The sequence below is a fragment of the Amblyomma maculatum genome, chromosome 3 (genome assembly GCF_055883805.1).
Source record: "Amblyomma maculatum isolate TAMU_Amacu chromosome 3, ASM5588380v1, whole genome shotgun sequence".
NCBI classification, from domain to species: domain Eukaryota; kingdom Metazoa; phylum Arthropoda; class Arachnida; order Ixodida; family Ixodidae; genus Amblyomma; species Amblyomma maculatum.
The window spans coordinates 109,137,944-109,152,976 of NC_139346.1; the positions used below are offsets into that span (position 1 = coordinate 109,137,944).

The 15,033-nt window shown below is 47.5% G+C and overlaps 1 protein-coding gene across 1 annotated transcript in view; it reads right to left on the minus strand.

The window, feature by feature from the left end:
* Window positions 1-2,296: 2,296 nt before the first annotated feature.
* The window catches only part of LOC146195673 (uncharacterized), a 50,393-nt gene continuing 37,656 nt past the window's right edge, over window positions 2,297-15,033 (minus strand). Inside the window, exons 11-12 of the mRNA XM_084596255.1 lie at window positions 11,959-12,191; window positions 2,297-2,498 (exon numbers count right to left, since the gene is read on the minus strand). Coding sequence (XP_084452381.1) covers window positions 2,329-2,498; window positions 11,959-12,191 — 403 coding nt within the window. The 3' untranslated portion in view covers window positions 2,297-2,328. The remainder of the gene's footprint in view (window positions 2,499-11,958; window positions 12,192-15,033) is intronic.

Genomic DNA, 15,033 nt, shown 5'->3' on the forward strand with positions numbered 1-15,033 from the left:
TAATCCCAACGCGGGAATTTTAAGGCGAAAGTCTTTCTAGCACCCTTAGCTGAAATAGACCGTAATTTCTATTGAGGCGGAGAGATGGTCCCTAAAAGATAGCGACGCAATAACTGTCGTTTAATCGCGCAAGCGGTGAGACGAAGGCAAGGAACTCCTATGACGACTGGCAAAGGCGCCTTCATTCCCAGCCTGCGGATTCGAACTGACAGCATTAATAAATTTTAAGGCTTTGTGTGTCCACAAAACCTCTCCTCGAAATCTGTCACAAAATGTCACCAGATAGGACGTAATCACCTGGTGGCGTCATGTCGAGACATTGATCATTAGTAGTGATTAATGAGAACAAAAATATAAATGTTAACCTGAAAATCGTTACTAGGGATCAAAATTAAAGGCAAAGATAATTTGTGATAGGTATAGATAGCGCTAGAATCATATATGTTTTAGTGAAATGTAATTAGCGACAAAATAATTAGGGATAGATATTTAGTGATCACACATATATTAATATGAAAAGCCACCCGTAAAAGTCGACAACAGCAGCGGCAGTTCATGCGGTATAGAACCGCAGCCATGACCTAGTGGATACACCGCCCGTGCCGGCTGCGAGAGGTGATCAGCCCGAAGCGCTCCGGCAGACACCCACCGGTAAAAATGGGTACAAGCGCCCCCGGCCTGGCGTTCGGCTTTCCTAGGAGTGCGTGCTTGGAAGAAGATCCGTAAACCCCGCTGTGCCCCTGGTGGGTCAAGTCTAGTTTCCAACAACCTCGCAGCCTACAAAGACGGTTCATCTTCGTCTTGGCTCTTTTAACCTCGGCATCTCCAGGCAGGTGAAAGGGGCCACATGATGGGCCTTTGCAGTGTAAGGCGGACTTATTGCTGTCCGATGGCGGAACAAATCACTGGCCCATCCGCACAACAATTTGAGACCTTTAACCCCTTTCCTAAGCATTTCACCCCAAAGAACCCAGCACCAGGCCAGGGGAAAGCTTGTACCCATTGAAAACCAGTGGGTACCCGGCGACACCAGAGATAGAACATGGTACCCCCCGTATGCAAGGCGGATGCTCTCCCACGAGGCCACCGCTTCGATCTATTCACGTGTTACGAAAGGAGATAGTGCTGTGATGCAGAACGAAAGATATACAATGAGAAGGAAAAAAATCTGAACGGTAGATATATGCGTTTCTTATCACAACCTAGTCAGCGAACATTTCTCGGGGAGAAAACATTTTGTTTCGGTTGCTGTAAAAAAAAGTATTCCCACATGAAATATCCTAGGTGACCGCAATTACTGTTGTGGCGGAGAGATGTTTCCAAAGGACTAAGAAATTTAGTGATAACGTAAATAAGATCATTAGTCATATTTAGTACCTGGTTAGTAGTTCGCGCTACGTAGTAGTAGGCTGTACTAAGAAGGTCAAGGCAACGCTTTCGCATTTTCCCAATGTAATTTCTGCAATGCAATGCAGTTTACAAGCTCAATAAGTGTTTATTATGTGCCCAATATTTGATGCGTGCACCGCCGCAGATAGCGCCAGCGATGCTCTGCGTTAACTCTCTTTATCCTGCACAGTGCTCCTCATTGACTACGCCGATGCCAACCCTTAGCCCGAAAATTGGTGCTTATGAGCTTCGTTCAAAAACTTAGCAAATGAATAGTTGATGGGAGTTGTAGCAGGGCGTGAATTGCTGCAGACAGCATATCAAGGAATCCGCATGGTCCATTCTGACTTGTATATGATTTTATGATAATTAAAGCAGGAAAGAAAATACTTATTTCAGATATTAGGTTAGTTTCATGGGCTATAATTGGCCACTGATAGTTACATACCAGATGAAATATATTTAATAATAATTGCTTACTTCTTTTCTGTAAACTGCTTCCAAACACACATTTCGCGGAAACTATGGTAGAAAGTAGAATTAGGATTCTTTGCCACAACAACGTAGTAACCGCGACTGCACTTGCAGCATGCACGGCATTCATTTAGCAGTAGCTGCCGCCACGAAATGCTCGGGGCATGCGAAGCCTTGCTAGCAAGGCTGATGCTAGACGCTCTTTGCTCCCCGGTTCGCTGCTAACTGAACTGACAGTTCTCTCCGTTCTGGTTTCGAAAAAAAGGTGCCGTTGCGTCGTACCCTTTTCTCAACGATGTTCGCTAAGGGAGCACCACAAAGCTGCTTAGTCACCACGCGGAGAATAGTGCCCAGCGATGCACCCATGCACAAAGCGAGCATATGTTTACAAAGGAATTTATTAGCGGCAGTGCATTCTTGTCCAATGCCCACGGCAGATGTCCTGCGCAACGCGGACGGCCACCGTCACTTGAATGCTTGCTTGCGTACGGTGACTGCACACGCCTGGCTGAGGCGCATCGGCAATGGCGGCAAAGTCACCCAGCGGTCTGTCGCCGGGTTGTAGCGGTAGGCGTTCTTCGTGGCCGCACCAGCGTCATCCGACAGCTGACCTCCGAGTATGTAGATGTCGTCACCTGCAATCCAGAGAGTCATTAACTGCTTACACAGTGCCGTTCTCTATGTTTAGAGTAAAGCAATAGTCGGCGGCGACCAAACACCGAAATTATAGGGCTACAGAGAGGAGCAGGGTCTTGAGCCTACACAGCAAAACCATCCCAAATCCCGCGCAAGAACACGGCGGTAAGCAGAGGGAGGGGGGGGGTGAAGGGGGGTAAGTGGAGATTGGTTAATTTGACAACACTATAGATGTCCGGTTGCATCAAGCGTTTAATCAACTGCCATTATGTGTAGGCCTCAAACCGAAAACGCGTTCCAACCTATGCTGTGTGCTGTTATCATCTGTTTTGGTTTGGCTCGGCTTGGCTGGCAGCTGCGACTGCGATAGTGGCGCTAGGGTATCTGTGGCGCAAGTGTGGCGCAAGTGTATAAAAGCGGAGTGCGAGAATAAACGGGGGTTCATTTCGTCGCTTGGGAGCTCGGTGTCTGGACTGCTTTCTCTGGCAGCGTTCCGGCGCGGGTGCTACGGCGCCCCCCCTGCCTGGGCTAACACGACATGGTGTCATTGGTACGTCTGCATGGGCAACGAACGCCGGAGGTGCGGCAGCATGGGCAACGAACGCCGGAGGTGCGGTGTCCTTTCTGCAGTGGCGACGCCCACCCCAGGACAATGTGCCCAGCCAGAGCTGCCAAGTGTCTTCACTGTGGCAAGAAGGGACATGTCGCAAGGGCCTGCTTGAAGAAAGCAACGGCTTCCGCTCAACGAAAGGTACGCGTCTCAGCGGTCAACCAGGAAACTGGAGAGCTACGCGTCTCAGCGGTCAACCAGGAAACTGGAGAGACTTTCGTGGGATCAATAGATGCATGCAGAAAAGCGCGATTTGTTCAGGTGCGCATTAATTCTGTGCCCATTTTTGCAAAGGTTGACTCAGGTGCTGAAGTGTCAGTATTACCAGCAACGTTTCCGGGATTACCGTCCCGACTGGTAAAAACCGATGAAATCTTGCTAGGTGCAGGAGGCAGTAAGCTTAACGTACTAGGCAAATTCGTAGCAGAGATCGCATGGAAAGAGAAAACTGTGTATCAAACATGCTACGTTGTCAGTCCGTTACGCGACGTCCTTCTAGGATTACCTGCACTTGAGGTCTAAGGTATCGTGAAATTTGCAGACGCGGTCGAGTCGGGAAACCTGCAGTACGAGACGCGTTTTCCAGAAATGTTCCGCGGTCTAGGTACGATGCCAGGGCAGTACACCATCAGGCTACAAGCTGGCGCTATCCCGCATGCCATAAGCGCTCCACGCAGGGTACCAATTCCCCTGAGGGAGTCCCTGAAGCGCGAAATAGATAAAATGGAGCGTTTAGGCATAATCAGGAAAGTGGATGGGCCCACCGAATGGTGCGCCGGAATAGTTCCGGTAGTGAAACCCTCAGGAGACCTGAGAGTTTGCGTAGACCTCACTAAATTGAACAAATGCGTAGTTCGAGAGCGATTTACGTTACCAACTGTGGATCAAGCTCTAGGGTCACTGTCGGGAGCGAAATGGTTTTCAAAGCTCGATGCCAACTCAGGCTTCCACCAGGTGCGACTCAGTAAAGACTCGGAAGAGCTAACCACGTTCTTAACACCCTTCGGTAGATACTGTTTCACGCGACTACCCTTTGGAATTACCTCCGCTCCGGAGTACTTCCAAAAGAGAATGTCTGAGATACTAGGTGGCCTGCCGGGGGTCGTTAATTTCATGGACGATGTCCTAGTGTTTGGCGAAAGCAAAGCTCAACACGATGAGCGTTTAAGTAACGTGATCACACGCCTAGCAAGGGCAAATGTGACATTAAACAAAGAGAAATGCTTATTCGGGGTTAGGCAAGTGCGTTTTTTGGGTCACATTTTAAATGAGGAAGGTATTCATCCTGACCCAGCGAAGGTCACTGCTATAAAAGATTTGAGAGCACCCAGAAACGTTACTGAGCTTAGAAGCATTTTGGGCATGGCGAATCATTTGGCCCGCTTCCTGCCACATTTAGCCCAAGTGACTGCTCCCATGCGTGTTCTTTTGCACAAGGATAGGGACTGGGTCTGGGACAGCAATCAGGAAAAAGCGTTCCAAGAACTCAAAGAGCTCATTTGTTCAGCGCAATGCATGGCTTTGTACGACGCTTCGCTACAAACCACTCTTTCAGCTGACGCATCGTCTTTCGGTCTGGGAGCAGTTTTGTTTCAAAAGCAAAAAGACGGGCAACGTAGACCAGTTGCATTCGCTTCTCGTTCGCTCACCAAAACCGAGCAACGGTACTCTCAGATCGAAAAGGAGGCACTGGCGTTGACGTGGGCAGCGGAAAGGTTTGATGAGTATATACGTGGTCTGGAAGTTGTTTTTGAAACTGACCACAAGCCCTTGGTGTCGCTGTTGGGTCACATGGCAATCGACGCTATGCCCCCAAGAATTCAACGTTTTCGTCTGCGCCTGATGCGATACAGTTTTTCTGTATTATATGTACCAGGCAAATCGCTAACCACTGCTGATACTCTTTCACGTTTGCCGTTAGCTCGTACGAAAGTGGAAAGCTGTTTAACTGTCTCAGAGGTAACCGCTTACTCGAAAGCTTGTTTACTGGGTTTAGAAACAGGCGACGATTTCTTGAAAAGAGTAAAAGAAGGTCAAGCAAAAGACCAAGCGTGTCGAAGCTTGCGCACAGTGTGCAAAAAAGGGTGGCCCAGGAAACAAAATGTTCCCTGTTATCTTCTGCCATACTGGCAGGAACGTGCATGCATTACTTTGGTGAACGGGTTTCTGCTCAAAGGTATGAGGCTTATCATTCCTCAGACCCTTCGAAAGGAAGCGCTAAGCAAACTGCATGACGGTCACCAAGGCATCTCGCGATGCCGCAGTGTGGCTAAAGGTTCTGTCTGGTGGCCGGGACTTAGCACTGAGATAGCGTCATTCGTGAAACAGTGCAGCGTTTGCGCGATGCATGCGCCAGAACAGATCGAACCGATGATTGCATTGCCAACGCTCTCTTTTCCTTGGGAGAGAGTAGGGGTCGATCTGTTTCAAATTCAGGGACGGCAATATCTTGTCGTAGTAGACTATCTTTCGCGATACCCAGAGATTGCCATTCTTCCGTCATCAAAGTCTGCTACCGTGATAAGCCGAATGAAAAGCATTTTTGCGCGACATGGCATTCCCGAGTGTGTGGTGACCGACAATGGTCCCCAATTTGTCAGTGCCGAGTTCGAGAAATTTGCAAAACTGTATGGCTTCCGTCATGTCACCTCGAGTCCAAGGCACCCCCAGGGAAACGGGGAAGTCGAACGTATGGTAAAGACGGTTAAGAATCTCATTCTAAAATCGGACGACCCTTACTTAGCCTTGCTGGCTTATAGGGCCACGCCTGGTGTTTTGAACGTCAGCCCAGCGGAGATACTGATGGGTAGAAGGCTTAGGACGAGAGTCCCAATGCTGCCTTCGCACCGGAATCCGGGACAATGCTGTCTGCAAGAAGCGGCAGCCACGGACCGTAAAGTCAGAAAGGAGCAAAGCCGCCACTTCGACCGACGTCACCGGTCTAAAAATCTCCCAAAGCTGGAAGCAGGTGATGTGGTGTGGGTGACTGATCTCCGCACCAAAGGTACAGTGCTCGGAGCAGCACCACAGCCGCGTTCATACCGTGTGCAAACGGAAAACGGGGTTGAAGTCCGTCGAAACAGGAGAATGCTTAACCGTCTCCCAAAAGACAGGGTAGATAGCGGGAACTACGAATTTCCGGATAGTCAGGAACAGCCCAGCAGGGCCGGATTGGTAACTGGAGTAGACAACCAATTTGACGAAGCTCCGGAAGCTTTGGTGCCTCTAACTCAGACGGAGACTGACGGTGGCGATTCTCAAGCTAGAATTGTAACTACGACCAGATTTGGAAGAGTTGTTCGCAAACCCATAAGGCTGGGCGTGGACGACTGATGCTGGAGTGACTGTGTTCTGTCGTGTTTTCTTGGGTGTGTTCCAATGTTATTTTGAAGTGTATGCATGTAAAGTTAATAGTGCTTGAAAAGGGGGATGTGCTGTTATCATCTGTTTTGGTTTGGCTCGGCTTGGCTGGCAGCTGCGACTGCGATAGTGGCGCTAGGGTATCTGTGGCGCAAGTGTGGCGCAAGTGTATAAAAGCGGAGTGCGAGAATAAACGGGGGTTCATTTCGTCGCTTGGGAGCTCGGTGTCTGGACTGCTTTCTCTGGCAGCGTTCCGGCGCGGGTGCTACGGCGCCCCCCCTGCCTGGGCTAACACGACATGCTGCATGTGCAAGTGGTGACGTGATCTTGCGTTTGCACTCTATCACCCGCGGACGAAAGTTGATGAAAGCAATGTCCAAAGGACAAAAATGAGAGGCGGGAAGTTTAACATGCGGCTTGAAAGCCTCCGGCGATATCAGAGTGTTCTAAAGCTTCTTTCATAAGGCGTGAGCAATCAATAGCACATCTACCCTTCATGTGAATACGTCTGCGCAACGCTGTACCGGCATGCAATCCAACATTCCGCGAGCTCCATCGTAAGGTTAAGACTTTCACGCTAGAATTTATCAGACGCACAGGCTGACAGAGTGAAACCACCTAACGTTGCCGTTGCCGCACCCGTGTTCCCGACACCCAGTCTGGAGCCGACACTTCCTGCCTTTTCTGCGGCCTCACCCAAGTACGTCCGTCGGGCTACTCCTCTGGCTACCCAACTGAAGAAGAGGAACCCTGCAGCTCCCCTCGCTTCGCGCACTGCCCGCAGACCACAACTGACATCGCGTGCAGCGGCCGTCAATTATCAAATCGCACCGCGTATAGCAGCACAAGTGGCTTATCTGGAAGAACGTTTTACCAGTGAACATTTCCAGGAGTGGTGGTTCCCATTCGAAAACGTGAGCCTTTATTGGGAGCACACTTCACGGCCGCCAATTACAGCGGCCAGGACTTGGCCAGCTCAACGTCACGCGTGGTGGATTGCGGGCCATAAAGAGTGTATTATTTGCTTTGCGGTGTGTACGATTGTGGATTATTGCGTTCAGTTAACGATAGGTAGGTTCTAGTGTATTAAGAGCGAATTACAACGGATTTATTTTGATCAGGATAGTTATGGCGAAAAAGGTGCAATAAATTAAATTGCAATAATTTCAGGCACACTCAAGTCGAGTACCGTGGAATAATGTTGATTACGTTGAAATGCGGTATAAGACGATGGATTATGAGTGGATTAATATGGGCGGAGTGGCATTGGGGTGGACTGCATTGGATCAAGTACGCGCTGTAATAGATTAAGCTGTTTTATGTTGAATTAAGAATAGGTTACTTTGGTTACGGTGGATTGTGAAGCATCACGAAGTATTAGTGGGCGGAATGAAAATTAAGTACTCAATGCTTTTGCGTTTGCTGCACGCAACTTTTGCCGATACTTGAAAAGAGGTACCTTATCATCTTTAAAGAAAATATAACGTTGAACTGACGTAGAAATACTAGGCCTAAATCGATACCTCAAGCGCGTAGGCTTCAGAACACGTTGGCTCGGCATGTTTTTTTTTTTTGTTTTTCTTTTTCCAAGAGGAACCTCACACAAACAGTGCAAACACCCTATGCAACTTTTTCACATTTAGATGGCAACAGTGCGCGACATGCATCACGTAAACACAGTTGCTAACCAAGAAAAGATTGTATACTATGGCACGTCAAAACATCGAGACGTTCAATCCATCAAATCCTTTTGTTTTATGTCCTACTTATTCGGCCTTATTTCGCGATAAGGTTCATTATCAGCGTAAAATTTAAGAGGGACAATTCAGTACTTATACGTAGTTGTCGACGGTACAATGGCGTCAGAGTCTGAGGTAATTCCCCATGCCAAAATCACAAGCACTTTGCCAATTGGCCACACCTTCGCTTGCTTCGCAGGTAGCTTTCAACTTTTCGTTGAGCTTCCCAAACTTTATCGTAATTATAGCTGAAAACAGCAATATCAGCGATATATGCTAGCACGCAAACCTCTTCTCTGTGCATTCGAAATCCTGTAAGAAATTCGTTGTGCACGATACTTGAACAGAATGATTCAATATATATACAAGACAGCAATGATGGAGGTAGCCCTTGGCGCGCAGACCGTTCGACCCGAATTTTGTTTCCAAACTTTTTCACAATAAGGCGTATTGCGCGTCTAGTGTAGGCCCTTTTCACCCCATTCTCGTTTCACATGAAACAGTTATGTCAGAATCAGCCTGCTAGGATTCTGGCATTCACGTTACCCCTATAGGCCACTAAGGCACGTTCATACGGCTTGGCTAAAGCGGGGCGTTATATGTGGGCTGAGGAAGAAGAAAAAGAAAAGAACTCTAGGTCACCCGCAGCTAATGCTTTCACTCAATATTTGGTTCAGTAGCGTTGAACCCTTGTAAGTTTTTATTTATTTCATCAGTTACTAATTTTACATTTTCTTAATTAGCATCATCAAACATTGGTTTTTCATTTTGAGCATTTTGGCACCTTAGATCCCCTTTTTTCAATTTTTATTTGTTCAATTATTCAATCAATGGTAATGATTTCATTACCGCTTCATCGCCTACCACGCACCAATCATCAATCACTAGAACCACAAATTACCATACCAATATTTTTCAGCAGCCCCCGTTTACTTTCAACACGCGATGCCGACTGCTGCTATTATGCCGACTGCAATTCAGTCGAACGCGCTGTATAAGCTATCGATTACTAAACGTAAAACAAAAAAAAGACACGTCTAGTGCCGCAACAGCAGCAGAAACACTTAGTGCAGATTCTGCAGTGCTCTCGAAGTTTCTCAGCGTGCCTGTTCGAAAGGTGTCTCATTTCAAGCTCACGCTTTAGGCACTGTATCAAAATGCTGGATCTAGCTTGAGAGCCCAATTTCACCAAAGTGGACAATATCCACAGTTATTTCGAACAATTGGACAGCGTGACAAACAGCCTTCACTTGCGCGTGGCAACTACCAGCCTATCGCGTGATGACACGAGTTTGCCACAGTGGCACACGGGGGGCGACACACACGCACGCACGCACGGGCACACACGTACACACAAAATATATGGCCCCGCCGCTGTGCATCAGTTCTAGGGCGCTTAATTGACGGCTAAACCCAAGGACTGGATATCAAGTCGAAACCGCGACAGCCGTTTTCGATGGAAGACAAAAGTTCGTTTATGTTCGCCTCAGCATTGACGGCGCCTTAAAGATTCCATCAAAAAAGCAGGGATAGTTATGCACCTTTTAGGCATGCGATAGTTACAACTCCCATCTTTGGATACCTCCCGCCTCCCGTCTTGGTGACCATTCGAAAGTTTTAGTTATTCATGTATTTATTTAACAATACTGTTGGTCTGTTACAGGGTTATTACAATACTATTAGAGAATAGCAGTACTGCAATGGTGAAAGCAGGCCATGCAAAGCGAATATGCAAGGAAGGGTACAACTACAAACCTAGAAATGAAAGAAATTCATCAGGACATCCCTTTTCTACAGCCACAAAATAAAACAGATACATTACATCCAGGAGGAAATGTGCATGTTTTAAAAAAACACATTACCATTGAATCATTAGCTACGTATTTCAAGCCCTGAAAAACGAACAGTCAGTCTGGATTCAATTTATTTACAATATTTGCAGTTAGTATTTCATTGGGTAGTGAGTTCCACTCCTCTATTGTTCTCGGTAAGAGCGAGCACTTTTGTATATCTTCGTGCTGATAAGAGTTGGATTTGGTCTTCTTTATGTGCTGTTGTGTGTCCAAGTTGAATGACTTATGCTAAATGAGCTAAAGAAATTTTAATCTAGCTATCATTCTGCTTTGTGAAAGTGGAGGTAGGTTAAGTTTCTCGGGAATCTTAGTTTCTGTGTCGGTTTAACGATATTAGGATAAGATGGACCTCGGTGCTCTTCTTTGAACTTTTTCAATTCTCTCTCTGTGATTCTTTTTTAACGGGTCCCACACGACGCGCGCGTGCTCTAATGTGGGACGAACAAAAGTCAAATATCGGCCAATTTTTTTTTTTTTTTTCAGGAGCGAGTTTCAAATTTCGCCTCAAGTACCAGATATTTTTTTTTTTGTTTTTCAGCTGGACAGCATATGTTATTTATGTGTGTTTTCCTGCTGAGGTCATGAGATATAGTTACACCAAAATATTTATAACGATTTACACATCTTATAGACTTACCATCTATTTCATAATCGAGAGAGTAGACATTTTTACTCTTATTTGTAACTCTTATGGACTTAGCTTTTAAGCAATTTATTTTTATTTCTCACTTAGAGCACAAGTCACTAATAATTTTCAAAGAGTCTTTAAGGCAGTCTTGTCGTTGTGGTTGACTTCGGGCGTAAATGAAGTAGCCGTATGCAAAAAGTCGAACTTTTATTGATATTGGAGTCAATAAATACGAGGGCCATCAACCGTGAACCGACTTCCCGTCATCCAGGCAGCGACACGTGATCATTCGGACGCCGAACAAGATTTAACTAGTCGAGTTTGGAACAACGGCTTTCGCGTCATTTCCAAAAATGGCGCCAAAGTCAAACACACTCCTTTCCCTCAGGAAACCTTCAAGAACTACCGGAGCAGCGCATGTGTCTAAAGAATTCTCACTTCGCGCTGTTTCGTACCGCAAAGCTGCAATGGCACAAACCTATCCACTTCTCGGTGGACACCTCAAAACTTGTCTTCAAGAGAGACACGTGCAGGAGAAATAAGACAGCCATGACCGTGGTGTGCCTTTCTAGAGCTATCACTAGAGCGCTCAGCTGATTAGCACTGCGCATCCGCGGCTGTTATGATGCCGCCGTCTGCACGAACGCACAACCACGCCGGCGGAGCTGTCTGCATGAAACCCGTGTTTCCAACGGCGTCTCTGATGTTCCGCCCGCCCCGGTGAGTGGGTCAGTCAGCCAGCGGTCATCTCAGTCCTTCTAGGCATGCTCCCCGTCAACACGTGCAAATTTGTGCTACGAAGTGAATAATCCCATTTTATACTTAAACTTGCCCTCGGTTACGGGAAAGACAGTTATCTATTTTTTTTTCAAATTCTGAGCCACGAAACGAGTGCGAAGTGAAGGAAGACAACGCGCGCCCTGCTATTGTAAAAATTGCTATGTAGGCCCCAGGGAGATTCAGAAGTCCCCGAGAGGTGAGATAAGTTTGCATATTTTCAATATTTCGCAATGAAACCAGCAAGGAGGGAAGGAGGACACTTGATGTGGGCCCTCTTCCGCCCCGCTATACCAGCATGTGGTCACTAAGAAGTCAGCAACGAAAGTTCGTTGACGTTTAGGTTCGCCTTCGTGTTGCCTGCGTTCGCCTGCGTTTCGGTGCCGTTTTCGACGCTGCGCCGACAGCGGGCGCTAAGGGCACTTTATGCATATAATCCGCAGGTAGACATAGTCTCCCTCACTGCACCTTTGAGAAGAAGGGACCACTTACCGAGGGAAGCGAGTCCAACGCTGTGCGCGCGCGTGGGCATGACGCTGATACGCGTCCACGAGTCGCTGACTGGCGAGTATTCTAGCACGTCGCCGATGGGCGCCAGGGGCTGCTGCTGAGACGAGGTCTCCGCCGGTGTGCGCACCAGGCCGCCCACGGCCAGCAGTCTGCCGCGGTGGGCCACCAGCGAGCAGTTGCACACCGGGATGGGTAGTGAGGTCTTATGGTGCCACCTGAAGACGAACGCGTTGGCCACGGAGACCGTTAGGGTACAGCGAACTTCGGACTGAGGACTTTACTCACACGTGCGTGCACTTGAGCTCCTAGCTCGGGTTTGACCACAACTTTGCCTTGCTTATACGCACGTGAAGAAAAGTAATATGCCTCAAGCAGGCGAGTGCTACAGGAGGTTTTTAGTACCATTTTTGGCATGTTCGATAAAGTAAAATGTGGGGATTGTCTTGCTTTTAGGCAAACTTTTCTCCTGGTCTACATAAGTGAACCCAGAACAAAGCTGTACTTACTTTTTTTCTTTTTTGAAGCGACATCTTACTTTTTTTTCTTTCTTGAAGCAACATCTGAATAGCCCTTACAAGCGAGAGACCATGCTGTCCTGTACAGTACATTCGTTGCCCTGTTCGATTTTTGTTTACTTCAGCCACCCCCAGATCGGGAGATTATAAAGGGGGGGGGGGGTACAATAAAACAAAAGTTTCATGCATAGCAGTTATATAATAACAAGCAATTCCTCAATTGACAAAACAAAAAAGGGCTTAAAAAAGAATGTCGTTACACAATGAAAGGCATATGTAAAAGACGTTTTAACGCGAACTATACCAGTCCGCAACCAACACGGCCAGTTCGTCAAGCTCTACAGTATTGAGGATTGATGGCTGTGTCACAAATGAAGCGTCTAGTGCCTTCTTTCTTGCATGGCTTCCGAATAAAAGGGAGAAATACTAAGTGCTATTACGAATTCCTCTCCTTGACGTAAAGGTCATGTGCTGTCTCTTGTTTATATATTTTAGCGCACTTTTATGTCAAGATGAATGCAGACCAACTAGCGAAGTGTAAAGGTTCGCTGATGGAATGCTCCAGTATGGAGGGTGTGTTGGTAACGTGTATATGTGAAGTAGCTTATTTGAAAACATACGTTTCCGTCTTCTAATATCGGACGTATAGGTGAGACGTAGTACATGCTCCATTAGCTTCGCTCTGGCAGGCAATGTCACCGTTGTACATCAGGCAACGAGGCAGCTGATATGCTCGCTGTGTCAGCTGCTCTTCGAAATACTACAGACATTGACAACTGGTACCGTATCAGGACCTCAAGCCACACATTAATAACATAATTCAACAAGAATGGCAATTAGAATGGGACAGAGCATACGAAAATAAACTGCATGCAATAAAGCCAATAATAGGAGGGTACACCAAGAGAAACGTGACAAATTTAAAGTAGCTCTGTGCAGGCTGAGAATAGGTCACACACTCACAATGTATTCGCATCTTTTAACAAACTCTCCTGTACCGCATTGCTGGAGATTCACGGCCGGCTTACAGGGATCCATGTTTTATTTTCATTTCGGACACTTGACCGCAATGGAGACTTCATTTTCCAGAGTTGCACAAGAACCAAATACCCAAGCATCCATCCATCGTTTTCGGTGACAATTCAATATTGTTACGTGGTGGCATGACAAGCGATGGAACACGGCGACACAACAGAAACAGAGCGACGTGATGACATGACGATGAAATATGCTTTAATGGCCAGCGGGCCAGGCGCGAGCGCTCCGCCCCGCGCCCCTGCCCGCTTCGTCATCTTCGCAGCACTACCCGGGGCCACCGAGCGATCGTCCCGATCGATTGCTAGAAATCCATTGCATGAAGTGACGATGAACACAGACACAGGATTAGGACATGAGACGCGGGACATCACAATGAATGCGAAGATGGGATGAATGCTTGCCCCGGAGCATCAGGTCCAATCGTCACCGTTTGCCGAAGGCTAATAAGGCTCATGGACACGCCGAACGGCTTGGGCGGGGGTGCTGTCTTCGCTCTAGTGGTCGTGAGGTCGCTTCGTCGTGGGGTCGGTCTGGTCGGCTTTGGGCTCTTCCTGGTAGTCATGTGTTGTGGTCAAGGCTGGGGACGGGGTTGGGGAGAGCGGCTGGTTGGGTCTGAGCACAAAGAGCTGGGGTAAAGCTGGGCGGCGATCTCCACGGGCTCTCGGCCGATGGACCCGGCGTACGGTTGGCTCCGTCGGTTGGCTCCGGCCGGAGTCGTCCTTAATTTTACCACAACAAAACCACGGGCGAGCCGAACTATGCGTGGGCCGGATTGGTTTAGCCGGATTTCCAGTCTCGGTGTCGCCCTGTGGCAGTCCCTGGTGTCGGCGACCAAGCGTGCCTCAGAATCTGTGCGTTACCTCGCAATGAAGTGGCCACGTCGAGTCAAGCCGATCGACGTCACTACCGTGACTGTAGCGTCCGCCGTAACATCTTTCCACCGGTGGGGAAAGATTTATATATATATATATATATATATATATATATATATATATATATATATATATATATATATATATATATATATATATATAAATCACCAAATTTTTTTTCCCTTGGACTCGGAGACTGCTGGCTCCTTTAAATTGTATAATGACGAGCTCCTCATTTCCCCTTCAATTTCCTACTTAATAGTTTGAGAAGGTCTCGGTTCTGGCAGTCTTGAGGTCGAAAAGGTAGCGTAAGAGAGTTCTCGCAAAGCTGTCGCCCTCCCTAATGATTACGTCCTACGTGACGCTCGCAGTATAACAGGATGTTCCACATCAGCCGCTATGTATGAAGGTGGCGCTGGTGAACGCTCGCTGGCCTCTCTACAGTCAACATAAATACCCAAGAAAGCGGAAGGTTATAGAGCCGTAGTTTTAGCTCAGTTGGGAGAGCACTGGACGCGATATTCGGAGGTCGTGGGTTCGACTCCCACCATCGTCGTGTCGTTTTTCTTCCGCTTTGCATTTAATATTGTAACAGTTGTTTCACTGAAGAAGTACTGCAGCTGCTGAAGAGA